This window comes from Mus caroli, unplaced genomic scaffold (genome assembly GCF_978045245.1).
Source record: "Mus caroli unplaced genomic scaffold, Mus_caroli_1 scaffold_3, whole genome shotgun sequence".
Lineage (NCBI taxonomy): Eukaryota > Metazoa > Chordata > Mammalia > Rodentia > Muridae > Mus > Mus caroli.
Genome location: NW_028227258.1, coordinates 54791837 through 54814838, shown reverse-complemented (window position 1 = coordinate 54814838; position 23002 = coordinate 54791837). Strand labels below are relative to the sequence as shown.

Below are 23002 nucleotides of genomic sequence, written 5' to 3'. Positions count from 1 at the left end.
CCCATCACCCCATCTTTAAATCTTCCATTAAAACTCGCTCTCTGAAGTGCCTATCCTCATATTTACTTGCTTGTCTCATAGTTACTTCTCTTCCACGATAAAAGTTATGGAAGGCTGTGACCTTGTCTCTCTTACTCAGTATCACCAGGTCTACCTTGGACACAATAGACTGCCACACCAGCTGAGACCTAGCAGAAGCTGCTTCCTTCCGCTAGCGGAAGGAGTGGGCCCGGAGGAGATGAAATGGAGCCGCGAACTTCCAGGACCCTCTTTAGAAAGAAAAGGCTTCTGAAGGATTTAAGGGGAAGGCAAAGGAGAGCTTTTTCTTCTCTGAAAGGAGTTAAGATTCAACACTGTGACCCTACTGCCTAGTCCTAGACCCTATGCCTAGTCCTCATTCCTAAAACTACGTTCTTCCTTTATAATAGACAATGCACTTGACTGGGGGCTTTGGCAGTTCCATGCTTCACAGAACCCAGAACCTAAATCAAGACCTCTGCGGGTCTCCCAGTAGTTGCTGCTGTCTGTAAGGCTAGTGACAGACTTTCTCGGGTCGCCAGGCCCGCGCAACCCCTCCCCCCGACCACTCTTCCCATTGGCCGAAGATACCCCTTCTGAGTTCTCATTGGCTGCTGCACTTTTCCTCCGCCCCTATCCCGGGCAGAGAGCCGCAGCAGCGGGGGACGCTGCTCTAAGTCCCCACGCTGGAGCTGAGGCTAGGCTCAGCGCGGATAAGGGCGCGGAGCGCACTGAGAACCCTACTTTCTCGTGAGCCCGAGCCCGGCAAATGGGCGAATGAGGAAGGAGAGCAAGGACATGGACTGCTATCTGCGTCGCCTCAAACAGGAGCTGGTAAGAGCGGAACAGGAGCCGGGGGACAGGGAGGACTGCTCCACCCAGACCTAGGTACCTGGCTTGGGGCCCCGCGCTCCGTGCACCGGGCGGACGCGGAGAGGAGAGGAGAGAGGATGCTAACTGGTAGGTAGAGGCTAGGGACGTCGCTCAGAGGTAACAAACTTTGGCAAAGATTTCTGATGAGATATGGATAAGTAACAGGGAGTTAGAGCACCCAGATAAGTTGAATATGACAGAACTGAAGAGAAAGGAGGGCACACCCAGAGGGGACAGGCACACGGACGGAGTAAGGCTCAAGTGTCCAGAGTCGCAGGAATGACAGGCACAGGCATCGGGCGCCAGTGGTCGGGTGCCGGACTCCTGCAGCGCGCAGACAGGTCCCTGCCCTGTGCAGGAGGTCAGGCTGGACTGCTCGCTCGTGGGGAGCTGGCACCGCCCGGGGCCCCCAGCTCTGCTGGGCTTGGCAGAGCTGGCGCGGCTGCGGGGGCAGGCTTGGCCGGCTGTCTGCCCGGGCTTGTCTGCCAGCAGGGAGGGGGGTGGCAGCTGTAATGACGGGGGAGGAGGGGTGCCGCCTGGCAGATCGCGGAGCGGGAGTTGTGGAGGCTCGGCCAGATGTCAGGTCTGGGCTTGGGGAGTGCGCTGGGAGTGTGCGGGGCCTCGGGGTGCTGAGGGTGAGTATGCTGCCCTGGGGTGGGGGAGATGAATCACTGAAGAGGGATAAGTGACTGTTAAGGTTGTGTTAGGGAAGCCAGGTGAATTCTGATTTCTTTCTCTCGCCTCTCTCTCCTCTCATCTCTCTTCTCTCTCCTCTTTCCCCTCTCCCTCCTCCTTCCCCTCCTTCCCTCCCTTTCTCCCTCCCTTTTAGTTTTCCTTTACCACCAGGATTCAGACAGATAGGTAGGTAATGTGCGTCTTTTCTCAGCTCTGCCCATCCCTTCTCCATCTAGACTGCCTTAGCTTCTTCCTCCCACTCCACCTCTCGATGTCTCCTTTATTTTTATCTCCCATGGCAGTAGGCCCTCCTGGCTCACTTAGCTCCTTTTTCCTTCTATTCAGTCAGGTCACCCAGGCACTGAACAGCAGATCTGGATTCAGAGAGTGCCCGGCTCAGGCTTCTTAAGATAGAGAGATAACCTTTCCAGTCCTAGCGGCAGAGATTCCACTCTGCCTGCCTGGCAGTGTGTAGCAGGCAGGCTTTGGTGGTAGTAGGGTGGAGAGAGAAGGCAGAAGTAGAATAGCAGGCGCTTTCACTGATGCTCTCCCCGACCAAGACGACCTGGCCCTAGTCTTGTCCAGTCTGGTCCAAGAGACTGCCTTTTCACGTTATAGTTCACTTCTTCAGTCCTTCCCCCTGAGCCCTTTCTGTGATGACATGCAGATATGAAAGTTACTAGCGCTCCAAAACACTTCTTTGGTGAGTGTCCACTGCTGCTCTTCTGAACTGTACCAGGTCCTGTACCTTATCAGTTTACATATGCATGCCATGCTAGTTTGGGATGGTGGTCTTGGACCGTAAATAAAGTCCCCTGCTCACATTCCCACTTCACGTGGCCAGTACCAGAAAGACCAAGATCACGATGGACGTCGGCTGAGGATCAAAGCCCATGCTGAGAAAAGAACAGATTCTAATAGAATCCTCTTTGTGCCTGGCACCTGGGATCATGCCACCACACCAGGAGCAGCATCTATAAGAGGGTCTGTGGGTGTTCCTGGCATGGGGATGGATTTTCTAAATCTTAACTGATTTGCATTTTTAAGGCACTCTAGGTGGGTGGTGGTGGGGGAGAAGACAGTCTGCTGATGTCAAGAGAATTTTTTAAGAAAGAAAAGAAATCTGCACTGAGCTGAGCTCCCAGATTTTGATCTGCAAACCCCCACCAAGGCCTTGAGTCCCCGTGCCTGGGAGAAGGAGAGACTAAAGTCACCCACTCCCCTTCGGTTTTCATTTGGCCTTTTGTCTGAGCATCTCCAGCCTTTGACTGTCTTGGAGATGAAGCCAACTTGCCTGGCCCAGGGCCCAGAATGACACTCTGATGGCAAAGTTCTTCACTCCCCACCCCGTGGTCCCCTGCTCCCTCCCCACCATCAGCTTACTGAAGAAGAGACCCAGCAGAGCAATGGGCAGAGCTATCAGTGTTTCACCCCCTGCTGCCTCACCTCAGTATCCCTGTAGCAAAGCTGACCTCTGAGCCTCACTAACCCTAATTGGAGCAAAGAGGAAAGCAAAGTGCTGTTAGCCTGGGCCCACCCCTGAGCTGCCTTCCTCCATAGACTGTAGGGATTGAATTCGTGGATCTTGGCTATGGCGTGGATAGGGACCCTTGGGCTTCTCTATACTCTCAGGCTGTAGTGGCATAAGTATTACATACATTACATACAGGCTTTTGTCTGAGGTTGGTTCACTCCAGACGGGATCTTCTGTGCCATCCAAAAGGACTGTCTTCTTTCTGGTTCTTGCCCAGGAATGCCTCATGAAATTCTGATTAAGGACTGCATTTGCTTATTTTATTAAATTCCTGTCAAGAATGCCCTGTAGACCCTACGGGATGAACCTGTTGCAAAAGGCAACCTTAACAGGTTGTGGAATTGTCTTTGTCCAGGGCATTCCGTGTTCCCTCTTTTATCCAGTTCTTTCCTTGACACCGAAATTCAACCAAGAAGAGTTGTTCCTAAAAAAAAAAAAAAAAAAAAAAAAAAAAAACATAGCCAAATGGCCAAATTTCCTGAAGCAAGAAGCATGAATTGTAATAATTAATGCAGGAGAGAGGCTGAGAGTTCAGAGACCCTGGCTCAATTAACTCTGGAGCTAGAGCGCTTTTCCTCTCTCCTTGCCTGGAAGAGGAGGAGGGTCGAGTTTCAGGAATGAAGTGCAGCTGAAAGAGTGGCAGCAGCTGACACTCTTCTTAAGTGGGGGTAGGGGCAGGGGCTACGATGGATGTCCAGCCCAGTGCTTCCCTTTCCCTCCGGCTGCCAGAGAGGGGCCTGCCTGAACACAGGCTTTGGGACCAGCTGTTCCTTAAACACGGCATCCATTCAGGCTTCCAACAAATGTAGACACAGGCACACAGGAGAAGCAGACGTAGGATGCTCGCAGACACTTCTTGTGAGCTTAGATCAATTCTGAATAAGCCGAATGCATAGAGTTTGAATGATCAGAGCTCTTGAAGTTCAGCTATGCTGGGGTGACTTCCCGGAGGAGGGAAATGTCGTAGGAGGTCATTATGAAATGTCCATCCTAGTTGAGCCCTGGGGAAGTAACCAATGGACTTCTTTCTCACAGGCTGGAAAAAATCTTACAGGGAACATATATTCCCAGAAGGCAATTCTTCTGTCACTAGTGGCTACAAGTTTAGGGTGTCCTAGCATATGACTAAGGAATGGGGCCCAAAGGCAAAATAAGGAGAAAAGAAGGGTGTGGAGAAGTTATAATTGGAGCTTTCAAGTCTTGAGCAAAGCACCCCCCCTTTTTTTTTTAAACAAAGAAAAGCTTCTGCAAAAACATCTCATTCTCTGTGTGAAAACCCCCTCTCTCCCTCCCCAGGGGGAAGAAAGAGAGTTTCTGGGTCAGTGAGTCTGGGGTCAGTAGGGACATAGGATTTGGTATCAGGTCAGCTTGAACCCAAACCTTGGCCCTGTCTGACTCTGGTATATTAGTGGCTTTTCTTATCTTTAGAATGGATTGTTAAAGATAACTGCTTCATATAGCTACTGGGAAGAGTAAATGATAATATAAGTAGAATCTGGTCTTGAACTTGAAAGTCTCTTGCTCTTAGCCTCCCAAGGTCAGGACTAAGATGTGTGTTACGAGACCTAGCCTTGAATAAACTTGATGTCATGCTCCTCAGACTGGTCTGCATAAGAGTCAGACAGGTTTACGGAGTTCACACTGGCTTAAGGCACTGACCAGACACAGGGACTGTGTGTAAATACAAATGAAAACATACCCAAATTTGATCTTCAGGGAGGGGATAGTTAGTAGAAAAGAAAGCATATGTAGATATTGATGTTAAAATGTCAAGGCTGTATCATGACTCAGTATAGTGTTTGCCTAGCATGTGTGAGATCCTGTTCAAACTTCAGTTCTGAGATACACCAACACATTTCACCATCTAACTGTTAAAGCAACCTAAGAAGTTGCGTTTTTACTATTGTCTTTTATTATTGTCTGTCTGTCTGTCTGTCTGTCTCTCTCTCTGTCTCTCCCTCTCTCTCTCCCTCTCTCTCTCTCTCTCTCTCCCTCTTTCTCCCTCTCTCTCTCTCTCTCTCCCTCTCTCTCCCTCTCTCTCTCTCTCTCTCTCTCTCTCTCTCTCTGTGTGTGTGTGTGTGTTTGCTCTTTTGAGACACTGCCTAGACTTACCTAGACTGGCAGAGATTACAGATGTGAACCCCTACAACCTAGCTTTATTCTCTTTTTTTTTTTTTTTTTTTTTGGTTTTTCGAGACAGGGTTTTTCTGTATAGCCCTGGCTGTCCTGGAACTCACTTTGTAGACCAGGCTGGCCTCGAACTCAGAAATCCGCCTGCCTCTGCCTCCCGAGTGCTGGGATTAAAGGCGTGCGCCACCACGCCCGGCTTATTCTCATTTTTAAAACAAGAAAATAGAGACTGGAAAAGGTTACGCAACTCGGCCAAGGTCATAGAGATGATAAGTGGTGAGGGTTGGATTCAGACCTAGACAGATGTCGACAGAGCTGCCGTTCCTACCTGCTCAATGGAATGTGCAAAGATGAACAAAGATGGGGAGTTTACGCTCTGTAAGGGGTGTACAGCGCTTTGAGAACATCTAGCTATGTGATGCAAGTTCCTGTTGCAGAGAGACAGCACCTACATGAGACCCTGGGCATCAGTGAGGACTCATACAAAGGTGGACCCACAATGAAACGTAGGCAGATGACACAGAGGTTGACATCATGTGGATGTCTGAAGACCAAATTGAGTTTGCTGGACCGTTGACTATATATAGGGAAATAGTGGGCAGAATAGCCTGGAGAGACGTGTTAAGCCTGACTTTTTCCTCTGTGCACCAGACAGCAGCATGGTCAGAGATATATATCCTGAGACTTAGGGTGTCCTATGACAGGAGAGGAAGCAAATGAGGAAGGAACATGATTTAGAAGCGGTCAGGAAAGAGGCTATGACCATCTGAACTAGGAAGGAGAGAAGCAGGGGACTTCTTCAGGTTCCTTATATGACTGCAGGAGAGATAGGCTAACACTGTCAGAGGAAAGAGGCCTGGCTAAAGCTGAGAGGCCAGATTTCCAGAGCAGGCAATATTGGGCTTCTCTCCCCATCTACTTCTTGCCTGGCCATGTGATCCCCAGGAGATGGTTCACTTGGGAAAGTAGGCTCATCATTTCTCACCCTTCACTTCCTCCTGTCTTTATTCTCCTCCCCATTGCAGCTCTTGGCAGAGTTTTCGTGTTACCTTCCTGTTGAAAGTTCTTAGCCAAGAGTCAAGAAGGTCCCTATTCACTGGGCTGGAGAATGGGTCACTTGGCAAAAGTGGGGCTTTTCCCATTTCCGGCTCAGAGCCTCCTCCTAGCTTCCCCATGGGTTGAAAGGAACTGTGTGGGGATTTTGTGAGTAATGGGGTGGGGAAGGGAGGCAGGGCACACTGCCAAGTCCATGGGCAAAGCTGAGCTTGTGTCAAAGGATTCCGGCTGAGCTCCGAGAGGGCGTGAGATGGATGGAAGGAGGGCACAGCTGCAGGATCAGTCAGGGGCCCAAGGCAGGACTTGGGAAGGGAGCCGAGGATGTTGGCATCTCCTTCTAACTCCTCTCCTCCCACATCACAAAGGGCCAAGCCAGTGCCGATGGAAGGGTCCGTCCATAGATGGCTGACCCCAGAACCCCTTCCTGCTCCATGACTCAAGATGGAGGGGATCTACTGCCCAATGGCAGGCAGTTGCTTTTCCCTCTTAGGAGTCCTGAGTAGGAAGGAACAGAACTGGGGCTTGGAGGCCCTGGGGAATTGGCTTCTCCACAATTCTTCCTCATCTGATGATAACTCCTTCTTCCACCTCCAGTTGACTGGCCTGGCTTCCCACAGCACTCCAACTTGTCTACAGGAAGGGGACCAGCCTTTGGATCCCAGTTCTCCTACCAAAAAAGCCTTAGGACATGAGTCGTGGTGCATGTTTCCTTACAGCTCCCACCTGTGCATGGCTTGTGTCACACTCCTCATGCAAATTCCTTTATAAACACATTGATTATAACATTAATAGATTTAAGCAAAACATTAAATAGGAATTTAAATAATTTGAAGACATAGTGAATGCAATAAAGGCTTGGAAAAGAATGTTTGGGTAACAGTGGCTCTAGAAAAGATGATCCGAGGGAGCCCCTAACTTCCTAATCCATCAAGTGGGGCTTCTTTCTCTGTCCTAGCCAGCCAGCCAGCCAGAGCAATAGTGGTGTTCAGCATTGCAAAGAAAAGGGTACATACCTGACACGGGAGGGTTGACATTGCACAAGTTCACACCCTAAAGAACACAGGTGAATCTTCCCAATGACACTGTCAAGTTTACCAGAGTCCCCAGACTACAGCACGAGACTCTTGATCACACCAGGAAAACTAGAGTAGATTAGAGCTAGAGAGACTAAAATTTGATATGATCAGAAAATGAATAGATAAAAATATGAATCCTCGGCAGGAGGTAAGCAACGAACTGGGGGTGATATGAGGGCAAAGATGTGGGTGAAGAAACCTTTGAAGTCTTGCTCAAAGAGATTCCATTGGGATATGTTTACGGACTTTCTACTCAGATGAGAACTAATCAGATCTTCTTAAGATGTCACCAGTTGACTCCCAAGAGCAAGTAGGGCATGACTTGACCCTTGCAGTTCTGAGATACTAAGAGGCCTGCAGCATGGAGATTGGTTCTCAGAGCTCTTTATTTCTGGCGGTCTAAACTAACCCTGTTCCTTTGCTTCCACCCCACACTGCTCCCACCCTCCCCCTTTGGTCCTAAGACAAGAGAAGCCCTGGGATCCCAGATGGTCCCACGCCCTGAGTGAAGAGAGCAGCACAGCCTCTGGCTCTTTGTCCATGGATGACATCATCCCCTTGGGGTTGGTGGGAAAGGCTGTCCTCTTGGCTCCCCTCACACACATGGTCCAGAGGATGCTACTGTTTGCACCGCCCCTGGCCCTCCCAGCTTCCCACGGCTTCCTTCTTTTCATCCTTCTCATAGCTGCCTTTCCTTTAGTGTCAGTTTGTCCTCTGCCTGAGGCTGGGCTCCCGGAAGTCAGTGAGTGGTCAGGAGGAAGCTGGGACTTCCCCTTCCTCCCTTCCTCTACCTCAGTAAGGCAGGGTTGGGGAATAAGGATCTGGACAAAAGAAGTGTTCTCTTTGTTCAGACCATATGTGATACATGGAATCCTGTCATCACTCTGTGTGAAGATTCACCATGGAAGAAATAGTTTGAAAGCACACTGGAAGTCTTAACAGCCAGCCTGCACTTGATGTTTTCTTTGGGCCATGTAGAAAACCATCACCTCATCTAATCTGCACAGCAGCTATTGAGGCAGAGACTACTATCCCTATTCTAAAGAATGGAGAAATGGAGCTGGCAATGAACTTCAGTTGTTTAAGTGCCCACCTACCACAAAGTCTTGGGTTTGATTCCCCGCTCTGTGTAAAACTGGGCATGGAGGCGTGCCCCAGGAGGGGGAAGCAGGAGGGGGAGATTTTCAAGATCATCCCCAGTGATTTTGAGGCCAAAGGAGAAACAGCTGGGTGTTACAGCTCATCCTATAATACCCACACTTGGAAGGCTGAGGCAGGAGAATTGTGAATTTGAATCTGAATTTGAATATAGGCTGCATAGCAAAACTCTGAAGAAAATAGAACACATTAATAAACAACAATACCCCCATGGAAAAATTAAAATACAGCCACTACATGACAGACCTGGGATTTGAACCTTGTTCCTTTTGTTTCTAGACCTCAAGTTCTAAACCAATACAGAATATTTTCAATATGGATACAATCTCAGCCCTTGTTTTCTTAGAAAGGAGCCCCTGTCTTGTGGACAACCCTGGATTTATACATTCCCACACACATTCATTCTCACTGGAAAACTGTACAAAATGTCAGCCTTATTTCTTATGGATTTTTCCACACTGGAGGAGACTGAATGGGGCCATTTCATTCCTCCCACTACCTCTGGTCTGACTGTTCCTCCTTCTGGATGAAAGCCTGCCAGCTTAGATTCCTTGTTGCTTGGTGAATTGAAACCTTGGGAAATGGTCCTGGCTCTCTCTCTCTCTCTCTCTCTCTCTCTCCCCCTGCCTAATAAGAGACTTCAGGTAGCAAACAGTCTATAGGGATGATGTGGGGGAGGGGAGTGAGTAGTCCCATATATGGTTTCTGAGAGTCATGCAAAGTTTCAAGTGGGCTCTGGCGTGAACAGTGACGTGCAGATCTCAGTCTCTACCTTTAAACAGTATCTACTCAGTAAATATTTCATGAGCAACTGAGCATTTAAACCATGAATGGTGAAGACATGGATGCGTCCAGTACAGAATTAGGACTCTGGGGACAATGTACCTCAAGGATCTAAGAGGACTCCCTGACAGGAACACAGGGGAGACATATATGGGATATAGATTCAAATTCCAGGAATTAGAATTTCCATCATGGGTCTTGACTGGAGGTCCCAGCAGTTTGGAGACTCATAATAATTGAGTTTCAACACTAGAGAGCCACTGTGTGAGGTGATGGGATGGAGATCCCATCAAGTAGAGGAGTGGCCAGGCACTCATGGGTCTGGGGGCCTGAATGGAAGTCGGGAGGAAGCTTCTGCAGCATTTCCCAGTATGGAAGGAAAGAAGCAGGATAGCTCAGGAAAGAGGACTCCAACCCAGTGCAGGAACAAGTTAGGCAGAAACACGGTGACTGGAGAGAGATTCTGGGTGATAGGAGAATAGACTGGAGAATGGGAAGTGAGTAATAGGGCAAGTGGAGGGAAGTGCAACTTCTCAGGAAGGAGCAGAGCCAGGGCTTGCATCCTAGAGTCTGGGCTACACCAGCAGTAGCTGATGCAAATGCATAGTAAATACATGTGTGAAAGAAGGGGACAAGGACCACCAGTGATGGGCACAGCTACTCCATGTGTTCTTTGTCTGCTGCCACTCAAATGGCTCATATGTGCCCCCAGCAAATCCCAGAGCTGTTAGCCTGTGTCACTTCTCTCCCTGTCTCAGGAGAATGCACAAAGCAAGGGCAGCAGCCCAGAAAAGGCCTCCTGGCCCTCGGGGGCTGACAGTCCTCCACTGACCTTTAGTGCTGCTGGCTCAAGGGAGCTTAGATAGATCTCTCCCTACCAGGCCAGGGTTGGCAGGAGATTTAACTTAGAAGCCAGAGAGGGCCAACTGACAGCCTACACTGCAGTGCTTCTGTGTCCCCCACTATTTTAGTCCCCCACCCCAGCATGCCTTGGACTTAGCTCTGGGCATTAAGACAAGCCCGGGAGGTAAGATGATCCTGTGGGTCTCTGGGGGGCTTAAAAAACAGATGGTTCCCGCACAGAGGCTCACTGTGAGTAATTTGATCAGGATGTGGGGAGGGAGCTGGCAGGCCTAAGGCAGCTTGGGCAGGGGCTAGAAACTTTGTGAATGTTATCAGAAGCAGCCTCTCCTCTCCAGCCTCCAAGTGGGGGCCCTCACCCAAGTCAAGTTAGTCCCTCAGCCCCTCCAGATGGTACCTAGGACGTGAGGTTAGGGGAACTGACCCCGGAATCCCTGCTTCTGGCATGACAGAGCCAGCGAGGCAGAGAAGGCAGGAAGAATTCTGGAGCCAAGCACGAGGGAACAGGTGCTTGGGTGGGGGTGTGGGCGCTGGGCTGGGTTGGGCAGGGGCTTCTGGCACAAAGGACTTCCCTGGTCTCTCTCTCCTGACCAGTCATATGCGAAGAACAGTTAGAAGCAGCCCCAGGCTTATGCTTTCTCTTTAGCATCCCTTTCCCCTCCCCTCCCCTCCCCTCTCTACTGTCTCATAGAGGACACAGTAGCCTTCAAGTCTGGCCCTGTTACCTAGCCATCTGCAAGCAATGGTTGCTAGTTGAAACAGACCTAGGCTGAAGTCCTGGCTCTGGGAGCTATGTGGGGTCGCGTCCCTTAGTTCCCTCCTGCTACAGCTTACTCACTTGCTGAAGTGAGAATAGCAGCCTTCCAGGGTTTATAGAGATTGAAGGAGATCAGTGTGCAGTGTGATTCTTGTCACATAGTAAATACTATCAAATGTTTATTGTCACCATTATCCATCAGGGAGCAATGTCACAGAAAGGACAAGAGTGGCTACTATCATTCTTGAAAAATAAAGTGTTTTTGTTTTTTGTTTTTTAACTTTATGTGCCTGGGTCTGCATATAGGGCTATGGACCCAGAAAGCCAGAAGATGGGGTCAGATCCCCAGGAATTAGAGTTACATATGGTTGTGAGCTACTATATGGGTGCTGGGAATTGAATCTGGGTCCTGGGAAAGAAAGGCCAGTGCCTTTAACCTCCAACCATCTCTGGGTATGCTGCTACCACTTTGTACAGCCTTAGACTGAACTCAGCTCCACCCTTTACTGTCTAATCGCTTATGGGCCTCAGATGGAAGCAATAATAGTCACAATTGCAAAGAGTAGTGGACAGATTTAAATAGGATAATTTATTAATGTAAGTTGACATATACATACATATGTGTATTTATATACATTTACACACACACACACACACACACACACCAGTCAACTAACCAACCAAACATATAAAACACCAGTCCCCAACTTGATTTTTGGTCAAGGCATACTCATAAAGCCACTCTAGATTTTACTGTATGTTTGTTTGTTTGTTTGAAATGGAATCTCACTCCATGGCTCGGGCTTGTCCGGAACTTACTACATATCCAAGGCTGTCCTTAATCGCAAAGTAACACTCCTGCCTCAACTTCTATATGTTGTACTTCAAAACTAGTGCTGGGAATGCAAGTGTGAGCTACCACAGCTGTCTGTCTATTCTGTTTTTGTTCTCTCTCTCTCTCTCTCTCTCTCTCTCTCTCTCTTTCTCTCTCTCTCTCTCTCTCTCCCCCTCCCCCAGTGCAATGCAGTAATGAAGTCAATGCTTTATTATGCAATGCAATGGGCTTTGCGTTGGATAAGTTTTCCCTCTCTGTAGGCTGATATAAGTTCTGAGCACTTTGACATCATTTAGACCAAGCTGTGATGTTTGATGGCTTATCTATAAATAATGCATTTTTCAACTTAAAACGATTGTTTCAGTGTACTGTGGATTTAGCAAGCGGTAGAACATCTGAACAGCTTTTAGGGCAGTGCCCATCTTGGTTAGCTCACCGCTGTAAATGTTCATTGTCTTATCTAGCCGGAGCAGTGGTCCGATTTCTCCTCCTGACACAGGCCTGCTCTGCAGTAGACTGTACAGGTGAAGTTCCAACAGCTGATTTGGAAGGCCCTGAAAGTGTGTGTAGTCAGGGGTTACAGGTTCAAAGCTGTGAGGGGTAACCCTCCTGCAGCCCTAGCACTCACTGGCCCTGTGTTTTCTCTCTTTGCAGATGTCCATGAAGGAGGTGGGGGATGGCTTACAGGATCAGATGAACTGCATGATGGGCGCACTTCAAGAACTGAAGCTCCTACAAGTGCAGACGGCATTGGAACAGCTGGAGATCTCGGGAGGCACGCCCACCTTCAGCTGCCCCGAAAGCTCACTGGAACAGCCTGAGTGTCCTCGCTGGCAGGGTAGTCGAGGTCCTGCTGGGCCTGCTGCCTGGCCCTCCTCCAGCCAACCATCTTTTGACAGTAGCCCCAAGTTGCCATGCCGTAGGAGTATCTGTGGGAAGGAGCTGGCTGTCCTTCCTAAGACCCAGCTGCCAGAGGAGCACCAGAGCTGTACCCAACAGGGGACAGAGTGGGTGGAGCCAGATGACTGGACCTCCACGTTGATGTCACGGGGCAGAAATCGGCAGCCTCTGGTGTTGGGGGACAATGTTTTTGCAGACCTGGTGGGTAACTGGCTAGATTTACCAGAACTGGAAAAGGGCGGGGAAAAGGGTGAGACTGGGGGATCCATTGAACCCAAAGGAGAAAAAGGCCAGTCCAGAGAGCTGGGTCGTAAGTTTGCCCTAACCGCAAACATTTTTAGGAAGTTCTTGCGTAGCGTGCGGCCCGACCGAGACCGGCTGCTCAAGGAGAAACCTGGCTGGATGACTCCCATGGTCTCTGAGTCACGAGCAGGACGCTCGAAGAAAGTCAAGAAGAGGAGCCTTTCTAAGGGTTCAGGACGGTTCCCTTTCTCAAGCACAGGAGAGCCCAGACATATTGAAACCCCCGCCACAAGCAGCCCCAAGGCCTTAGAACCCTCCTGTAGGGGCTTTGACATTAACACAGCTGTTTGGGTCTGAATTGGAGAGATGCTCACTGAACCTAAAATGCAGACGGTGAGGGCCCTGGGGAAGAGGGGGGGGCAGATGGCATGGTCTTCAGGCCATATGCAAGTTCCCATCCTCAGAAAGAAAAGAAAAGAAAGAAAGAAAGAAAGAAAGAAAGAAAGAAAGAAAGAAAGAAAGAAAGAAAGAAAGAAAGTTAGTTCTCAGTCAGGCCTCAGTAGAACCAAGTGGAGAGAGGCTGTCCGTCACAGGCCAGGCTGAGCTGAGTCCCTGGAGAAAATGTGTATTTGTGTGTACGTGTACGTGTGCGTGTGCATGTGTGTGTGTGGTGTTGTTGTTCTTTGAGGCTGGATGTGACAATAATTGGGAGAGGCAGGAGAGGAGTCCAGGAAGCCTGTGGTATTCCTCCACTACTTCCCAAGATCTCATTTGAACATTCTATATGGAAAGGGCCATTGAGCCCTCAGGTTTCCCAGAGGAACTTCCAATAAAGACCTGTCTCAGGGACCCCGCAACCATTTTAATGGTCTGCTTCCTGACAAGGCACTGCTACAGGCAAGGGGGTTTGATTTGTAAAGGGTTGGTATCCCAGAATGGAGCACCAGAAAGAGGAAAATCATTACTCACAGACCTTACTAGGACCAAGATTTCAGCCCATAGCTGGGTACTGGGGACCCAGAACAAGCAGGTGTGTGTGTGTGTGTGTGTGTGTGTGTGTGTGCGTTCGTGCGTGTGTGTGTGTGTGTGTTGAGGAAGCCTGAGAAGCCCCCCAGATCTCCAAAGAGCAGAGGAGAAGCAACGTGCCTTCATGCAGGCACTGTCTCATGAGTCCAAGTAGGCGTGCCCAACCAGCATGGTATTCCATAAAGCAGCAAGCTCTGAGAACACACTCGGCTGCCGGGAGGCAAAACGGGGCAGGCTACACGGCCTGGTCCAGAAATGAGAGCCCATCCTGACCCCTGTTGCCTGCCTTAATGCTCCTGCAGGGCAGCAGATGGTTGGGGTGAACCTAGAAATAATGTCCATATATTTAGAAAAATTCTTAGTCTACATCTCATAGTCATGCGGCGAGCTGGACACATCTATCCTCATCAACCTGGAAGTCAACAGGGGACCCGCAGGGTGGGGTTGATGCCAGGCACTTTATATAGTGAGCAGGCATGCAAGCCTGGGTCCATAGAGAATCCATCTCAGCCCCCACCCCTTAGCCAGGAGAGAACAAAGTAGGCCCCTGTTCAAGCCCAGCTATCCCGGAGGGTGCCTTGGCTCCTCCTTCACCCCCTCCTGCAGACCTAGCTCAGCTTGATGGGGTGTGACAACTGCAATTAGAGGCAAGCCGCCTGCTGCCCCCAGAGCATTAAGAGCAAATTGGAGAAGAAAAATAACAAGAGAAGCTCTTCTGCCTGCAGTCTAGACTCCCAGGGGACTGAGAGGAGGAAGGGAGAACTTAGGGGACAGGGATGGGGAGGTAACAGAGTGGGAAGGGTCGCCCACAAGTTCCCATCAAGTTAAATGAGAGAAGGTTTTATTTATTTATTTTTTAGAGTGGGGATTTTTTTTTTTAAAAAAATCTGTAGCTTTTTTTGCTAGGCAATGTACCTATCTCTTTCAGAACGATTAATCAATGGGGTCAAAGGGTCCTGGCATGCACGTTGCCCCCATCAGGCTCCTCAAAAAGGAAAGCAGTTCCCAGCTCAAATCTGTGGGCATCAGGCTTATCTACTTTGGCCTGGTGTTTGTCAGCTGGGCTCACTCTTTCTGGTCAAGCATGCCCTTGTCCATCCTGTCTCCGTTGAACTTCTGTCTCTGGTGAAGGAAGATAACGGCAGCTCCCTCTGATGGCTGCTGCGATGTGTGTGGAGAAGGACCATGTGAAAACCCCACGCCCTGACTCCTGAAGGGTGGCACACTCAATAGATGACTCAAGAGGACATGGACTGCGATGGCATAGGAAGCCAGGTCACCTCCTCACCATCCATGGGCAACTCTCTTGGCTTGTGGACCAGTCATAGTTCACACCATTTAAATCTAATAACATGTGCTGGAACCATGGCTCAGTGGTTAAGAGCACCGACTGCGGTTCCAAAGGTCCCAAGTTCAAACCCCAGCAAACCCCTTGTTGGCTTACAGTCATTAAATCAACTAACACGACAGACTCCTTGCTTGTCTGGGCACTGTAACAGAAGGTGAGAACTCAACGATAAGAAAGGAACCAGCTGCTGGCCTCCACATCTGCCAAGGCATACAAAGAAACACAGTGAACAGTCAGGGGACCAATACAAAACAACTAGCAAGTAATTTGGCCATCTAAGATAATACATATGTGTCAGGCACCTTTGCCTTTATTTCTCCTTTCTTTTTTTTTTCCCTACACCTGGAAAATGGTAGCTCATTTTACCCAAATAGGCTCAGAGAAGTTAACTCTTTCAAGGTCACACAGTAAAAGTTGGGATTGAATCAGTTTGTAATTGACTTCCAATCTTACATTCATGCTACCTGGCAAACTGTCTACGTTTGCTCCAAGGCCAGATCAAGAATAACATTTGTCTTCTGAGATTATTCATGTCTCTTCATGATTGACAAGTGGCATGCTAATTACCTTTTGGAGGAATTCTGCCTGGGTCTCAGAGTGGCTGATATAGTGTCCCAACTACTAGGTCATGCTTGGCTGATGAAAGCTTGTGGTGACTCAGCCTCATATAACTTTTACTTTCCTGTCCACATCCTTGGCTCTTGCTGAGACAGAGATGGAGAGTGTGCTACTGAAGTGAAGAGGTGCATAGAAATGCTCTGGCCTTAGTGATGCGACATGCAGGGCCACAAGTCAGGGGAAGAGATGGTGATAATAGGCAGAGAGAAACTGACAGCTAAATTCTGCCCCTTGGGCTCATTTTATGGTTAATTAGGACAAGTAAATAAGCTGGAAGCTCATTTAATACCCTTCCTGGCATAGAGGCCTGCCCCACACCTGGCCTAATTCCTTGGCAGGCCTCTAGTTGGCCTAGGTATCTTCTCAGGGATCTACCTGCCTCTCTCCATCCTTGTCTGTGGTCAGCCTGTAGATCTTCTCCAACCGCAGTATCTACTGGAAGTGCCCCTCCCTGCTGGGCACGGTTGGTAGAGCCGGCCAGATCTCTGTTTCCTCTTTCTTCTCTCCTCTATACTCTTCTGTAGTCTACCCTCAGGGTGACCTCTAACCCAAACTAACCCTGAGGAACAGACACTTGGCTCAGCTCCACCTACCACCTGGCTCACCCGTTCCCAGAATCTCCATAGAAGAGGACACTTTCTTTCTCAAGTTACCCCAACATTCTCTGCAGGATAAAATCATGAGTCCAGCCTGTCTGTAGCTTCCCTGCAGAAGTGTCCATTCACCTTGGGTGATCTTCCCAACCAAGATACTTAGGTGTTTTGGCCAGCACCAGTATTTCTATGAATTCCTGATCTGGAGTTGAATAGACAGGAATCGAGACCCAGGCTTTTCACCGTATGAACCTGAGCATGTGGCCTGACCTGCTGGCAGCTCCTCTGCTCTTGTGTGAAGCAGGAACGCTGTCAGGCACACAGCACAACACACCAGTGGTGGAGAACGCTAATCCCAAAACACAAGTTCCACAGAAATGGTACTATCCTCCTATCTCCTGCCTAACCATGGACAAAGCTGAGAATAAACAGTGCTTACTTTGAGCCCTGGTGGTTTGCTGAAAAGTACACAGCAACTCTCATTTTATCACACAATTGTGGCAAGGACGTAAATATGGTCTTGTCCACTGCAGTTATGGCTTACCTGGGATGTTAAATGTTGTCAAATGGGGAAGGATAGTCTGGGCCAGGCTAGGGAGGTACTTGGGGCTCCCACTGCCTCAGGGTCTTCCCCTTCCCTAAGGATACACCCAAAGTCTTATGGACTCAATTGTCCCTGACAGCTTGGAGCCTCAATTGTAGGCCAGGAATGGAGATGAATGAGCCAAATTCTGTGACCAGCTGTTTCACCTTCTTGGCCACAGCATTCCTTTTTTCTAGCTACCCTGGAGGTGGGGGGCTCCCTAAGATTAATCCTTTCCCCCATGAAGCCTGAATTTGACAAGACTCTCTGCCCTTCGGGTGACCCTTCCCTTCCATTCACCTCCTCCAAGCACACCCACGCAACCATCACCAAGGAGTCATCTTTGTCCCTGCAACGAAGTTCTCATTCTTACATTCCAGTCTCCCACTGGAGTCCTCTCTCCTCACCACCCCTACGGTTCCCTGAAAGCATCCCTGTGCTGGTCAGAGGCCTCCAATCAGTGTGCCCCATAGCTCGGGGCCAAGCTCTCACAGGGGATCTTGACAATCTAAGTTTTCCTTTTCTCCGTATCTCCTCAAGCAGGATCCCTGACTGGACTCTACCCTATGCAGGGACAGCAGGAGTCAGTGTTCTGTACTTCTGTTCACTTTTTAACTCCTTCCAACACCGTGTCTCCCCTCTTCTGGCCAGGCAGGGTAGTTTGGGCACCCATCTGGAATTGCTGCCAGTTCAAAGAGGGGGAAGATTTCCTCATCCAAAGTCGGGGCTTTGTAAGGGTACCAGTTGTGTGTGGGATCTGTCTGCGACTTGATTCTGTCTTCCTGTCTGTCCCAAGTGTCAGAGAGCTCAAGTAGACTCCCAACTGGCCTGACTGACCTTGTTTCTGGCATTTCTCACTCACTTTACCCACCAAAGTACCTCAAGCTGTTCTAAGTTTTGGGTCTGCCTGTGCTGTCCCAAGTTCAGTTCCTGCTCAGACTGCCTTTTATTTTCCCAGCTTGAGAGCCCTCCCGTAGGTCTCATCTGTGCCTTGGCTTAACCCCCACCCCCACCCCCGGACTTACTTGGATTGTTGAGTCGCTTCTGCATACTCTCACTTCTCCTCCAGACCTGTGACCACCTCCAAGCTAATGAGTACTCAGTCTCTCTGCCTCCAGTACTGAGCACAGGGCTGCTGCCTGTGTGATCTCCACCTCCCAGGGAGCTCTGAGCTGAGCCCACCTTTAGTTTATCCTGCTTAGGAACAGCCAGTGGCCAAGCTTTTCTTAGTCGACCTCCCACTTCTGCATTTCACAACACCGAAGTCTAGTCCCCAGAAACGAGGGGAGCCATGACCAGTTATTGTCAGAGCAGGAAACAGTATACAGGCCCCTCGTCACACTGTTGTACAGAACTGTCCCTGGTCCACTACTTGGCTTTTAATTCTGGCTGGCTGTGGAATCGACCTCACCTTCTGTTGTCATGGGCAGCTCAGGCCTTTCAGGTGGTTAGCTACTTTTCTCTCAGCAGTTACTGAAGAGTCCCCTTCTTGCCTAGCCTCTTTCCTCCACCCTTCCTGACCTGGATCACCTTCGTGGACGCCCTTTTTTAAAAATCAATATCTGGTCCCAGACCTTCCTACCACCCCAGGATGTTCCCTAAATTGTCATGCTCTGATGGGAACACCAAGCCTGCTAGATCCTCCTCCCCTTCGTTTGACTATTAAGGGAGGGGTGGGGTGAGCAGTGTAGCGGGGAAGGAAATTGAGAGTTGGGTGGTGAGCGCCTTCTCTACCTCCAGTCCCACCTCTGGCTACACTCCAGGCATTGTCTCCCCACCAGGCCCTGCTTGCCAGACAGGCAAAAGGTACACAGGCACTTGTCTGGAAGTTGAGGGAGAGGGGTGGTCATCAGAAACTTAGACAGATGGAGAGTGTGCGCGCGCGTGTGTGTGCGCGCATGCACGGGTGCTGGGATTGACCCCCCTGGGCTTGCTTACTTACGCTAGACCCTCACTGCCACGGTGCCACCTTCTCCCTAGGCCTGTATCAAGTACTTTGGGGCTAAAAAAAGCAACAAAATTTCTTCTAAATGAAGAAAGCACAGCATCTGAACCCCTGTGTACCAGCTCCCTGGCCACCTCACACCATGTTCATGTTCAAGTCACATCCACCGCTGGCCCAAGGACCTTGGTCATCATCACAGAGCCTTAGGCCAAACTGAGTGAAGCAATTGTTCGGACTCTCTCTTGAGGTTGCGAGCATCAAATTAGTAAACTCTGATCCCAGAAACTGATTAGTTTTTCAACACTGGTTTCTGGGGTCCAAAGAACTCCAGAGCTTTTGGTATAGGCCTTAGGACTCTGATGGGAGTATAGGATCAAATAGTGTCTTCACGATTCTTTTAGCTCTGCACAGTGCACAAGGGCCAGGCAGGCCCCACCTCCACGGCTCCAAGTCCTACTTTTCAAATTGGGAAGGCTGAATGGCTAGCACTCCCTTATCACAGATGTCCCTTCAAACTATAGCCCATCCAGCTGGAGAGGAAGATCTCAGTGATGCTTAGGCAAGTTGGCCAGGAATTGCATTAATAGTTGTGGCCCGTGGATTTCCCACCCACAAGGAAGGGCGTGACAATGGGATGTTAATGAAGAAGCTAGTACTTACTTGACGCGACTAAAAACTGATTCAGTGCAACCCTAGACAGCCAGAGGGGTTGCTGCCTCACCTGTAGTGTAAGGGCAGCGAGGGAGAGTTAGTTACAGAGTATCCAGAGTGTCCTGCCTGTGCTAAGCTGAGGGGGACAATCATGTCAGCTAACACAGAACTAAGGGCAAGAGCTTATTCTCCTTAATCTTTTCTGACATCTTTGAGAACCAAGATGTCAGGAGCAGATGTTCATAAAGAATAAATGCTGCATACACGAGTGTTTTGTCTTTATGTATATATGTTCACCACATATGTGCAGTGCAGTGCCCATGAAACCAGAAAAGGGTCAGTACCCCTGAACCTAGAATTAGATGGTTGTGAGCTGCCATTTGGGTTCTGGGACTTCGAGAGCAGCAAGTGCTCTTATGTACTGAGCCATCCCCGCAGCCCACAACAGTGTTTTTGATGACATATTATTGATCCTATGTTGTGCCTTTTGTTAAAATTCTTCCCATGAATACCACACAGACTAATACTGATTTTCCCTGTCTACATTCAACCTACCAAATTCTATTATCTACAGTATTCTTGCTCTTGTTCACTCTCCTCCAGCCATGATGACTTCGTCATATCCTTTCCCAATGTGAAGGAAGGCCTTCCTTTCTCCAATGCAGTTGCATGGGCTCACATTTTCAGTCCTTGCTCATATAACCAACACAAGGACATATACATCCTCCACATTCATTCCTGTTGCCCTCTGTACAAGTTTTACAGCATTCACTGTAATAAACACATGGGGTTTTCAGTAGTTTCATCTATCTGTATGTGTGGTGTGTGCACCATGTTCAAATGTAAGTGCACGTACCCTTGCATATGCTTGTGTAGGCCCGAGGTCAATGTTGAGTGTCTACATCTATTGCTCTCTACTTTGCATTAAGACAGGGTCTCTCATTGAACCTGGAGCTCACTGTCTGGCTAGACTTAATGGACAGTGAGTTCCTGGGCACATCTGTCTTCACTTCCCAGTGTTGGGATTACAGTTATCACTAGGCCTTACCTTTTATATGTGTGTGTGTGTGAGTGCTAGAAATCTGAACTCAAGTCCCTATGTTTGCATAGAAAGCACTTGGGGGTACTCTCTCACTCAATTTCCCAGCATAATCTTTGGCCATTTTCTAAAGATTAAAAGTCTACAAGGGGAGGAACTGGCGTATGTTGTTGTATACCATGAATTCAGACAGTACAAATATAGTAACCGTTGATAGGCATATAAAGATCAGGTATGGGGGCTGGAGAGATGGCTCAGCAATTAAGAGCTCTGGCTGCTCTTCTAGAGGCCCTGAGTTCAATTCTCAGCACCCACACTACAACTCACAACTGTCTACCCCTCCAATTCTAGGGGATCTGGCACCTTCAAACATATATGGGGGCAAAACACCAATGCACATCAAATAAAAACAAATCTCTAAAAAAAAAAAAAAAAAAAAAAAAAGATCATGTTTTTTCTGCTTTGTATGCACTCCCAACTGTAGTGTAAAAATTTGAACATAGGTAAGATTAAAGAAAATTACTGAAAACATCAGTTCAATGTAAGAGCCACACAACTGTTTAAATGGGAAGGTTTATTAAAATTTTTCTTTTATGGGAACAGCCAGTCTCTTGCACAAGCAATTAGCAGATGGGCCTAGAGCTATAGTTGTCTGCTTCTTAACAAGCCCAAAGCACTTGCAACTCTCAAGTTTCCTTTGAAGGCTGTTAATATCTGGAAAACAGGATCCATGCTGCCTTCCCAAAAAAGAACTAGGCAGTCAGTTCAAAGTCTCTAGCTGTTCTTACAGGAACATTTAAACATGATAAAGTTAGAGGACTGCACAGTCAATAGATTCAAGATGAAACTTCAGGAAGAGAAACCCAAGATCAACCGAAGTGCTACACTGTATCTGTAAGAACATCTGTTTATACTGAGTAGCATTAACGCTACTAGCTGGGTAGGCAGACAGGCTCACTGCTCACATTCATTTGCTCACAAGGCAGAGTCTGATGAGCAAACCAAAGTGTCTTTTGATGCTTGGTGTGGATGGTTGTGGGGCCACTTCACTCTATGTTTAGCACCGTAAATAAGCAAAGACCCAAATAAAAGTATAATTTTCCTCTGAATTATGAGAGCTTCTTCACAAGCTAATTTCAACACATAATTTATAAGAGACATTTTGTTGTCTAACATCCTAAGAGTATTGGTCAGGAAAGGAATACAGTACTCACTGTTTCTCTTTCTGACCCTTGGTCCCTAACCAAAACTCAGACATATGACTGACAAACATTTGTTGACCTGTGAGGGTACACAGGGTAGCTATTTTAAAGTGGCTGGACCCAAGGCATGCAGAATGTTTTATTACAATTCTTACGGAGAGAAAAAATGACTCCAAATCACTTGTTTTAGTCAAGTAGACAAAAAAGTACATTACAACTTCACAAAAGGAGACGGTCTTATTGAGGAGTAAAAGGAGTTCTCTGATGATGGCAGATGAGGATGGCAGACCAAGGTGAGTTCAGAGCTTCGGGGAGATGGCAGTCACATGCTAGCAGCCACTGTTTCTCCAAACATTAAGAAAAATAAATACTAAAGTGGCTACAGTGCATTAAGTTAATGGTATTCATACCTTCCCAAAATTTTGTGTCTATTTTTTGCCTACTTAAGTTGTAAACTCCATGACTCTTTGTCAGGAAATGCTGGTAGAAGCATCATATGATACTGAAGCTCCCCCTGGTGGAGGGTAAGATGATGCACTTGTATTTACTGTTAATTCTAAAATTAGATTGGAGGCATCAAGTCATTAAAGTTGCTTGTGGTCTAGTTGGGTAAATTAAAAACCTACCAATTGTAGCATCAAGCTTCCTTTAAATTAAATTGTTATTCACAAAACTAAAGCTATTATACTTGAAACAGCCATAAACACTACTATGTAATTTGTTCATAGATATGCATCATGAGATTCAAATTAATACCCTAGAAACTCTCCCTGTCTTGGCTATGAAAATACATCTTGCCTTCAGTTGCCCTTCCCAAGACCAAGGAGTTCACATAAAGACACTATAAAAATATAGCCCTCTCTCTTAACAGGATACCTTTACATGTTGCTCAGCAAGTGCAGATTTCCCTTGGATAACACTGCATCCCTCTGGCTTGAATATCCTTCAGTGTCAAAAGGGCTTTTTTCTTGGGTTTTACCTTTAACCCAAGGGAAGAGTGTAAGATGTGTCAAAAGAAACTGATAAAATCAGTCTGTGTTACTGGTGAGACTGTTTTAATTTAACAAATATCTATACAACCCACGTGCTATAATGTAT

At 48.2% G+C, this 23002-nt stretch overlaps 1 protein-coding gene across 2 annotated transcripts; it reads left to right on the top strand.

The window, feature by feature from the left end:
• The first annotated feature begins 754 nt into the window (after nucleotides 1-754).
• On the top strand, nucleotides 755-17061 carry Inka2 (inka box actin regulator 2). Of its 2 annotated transcripts, none has more exons than XM_021157132.3 (2): nucleotides 755-852; nucleotides 12411-17061. In XM_021157132.3, the coding sequence occupies exons 1-2, from the start codon at nucleotides 796-798 to the stop codon at nucleotides 13254-13256; spliced, it is 903 nt and encodes a 300-aa protein (XP_021012791.1). In that variant the 5' UTR covers nucleotides 755-795; the 3' UTR covers nucleotides 13257-17061. The 2 variants fall into 2 exon arrangements, with proteins under 2 accessions (XP_021012791.1, XP_085691718.1); XM_085835592.1 differs by lacking the exon at nucleotides 755-852 and adding an exon at nucleotides 889-978.
• The last annotated feature ends 5941 nt before the right edge of the window (nucleotides 17062-23002 follow it).

Bases quoted from the DNA above. Each gene is read 5' to 3' on its own strand.
- Inka2 (XM_021157132.3), top strand. From the start codon at position 796: ATGAGGAAGGAGAGCAAGGACATGGACTGCTATCTGCGTCGCCTCAAA. The intron at 853-12,410 runs GTAAGAGCGGAA...CTCTCTTTGCAG, and splicing joins GTCGCCTCAAACAGGAGCTG to ATGTCCATGAAGGAGGTGGG.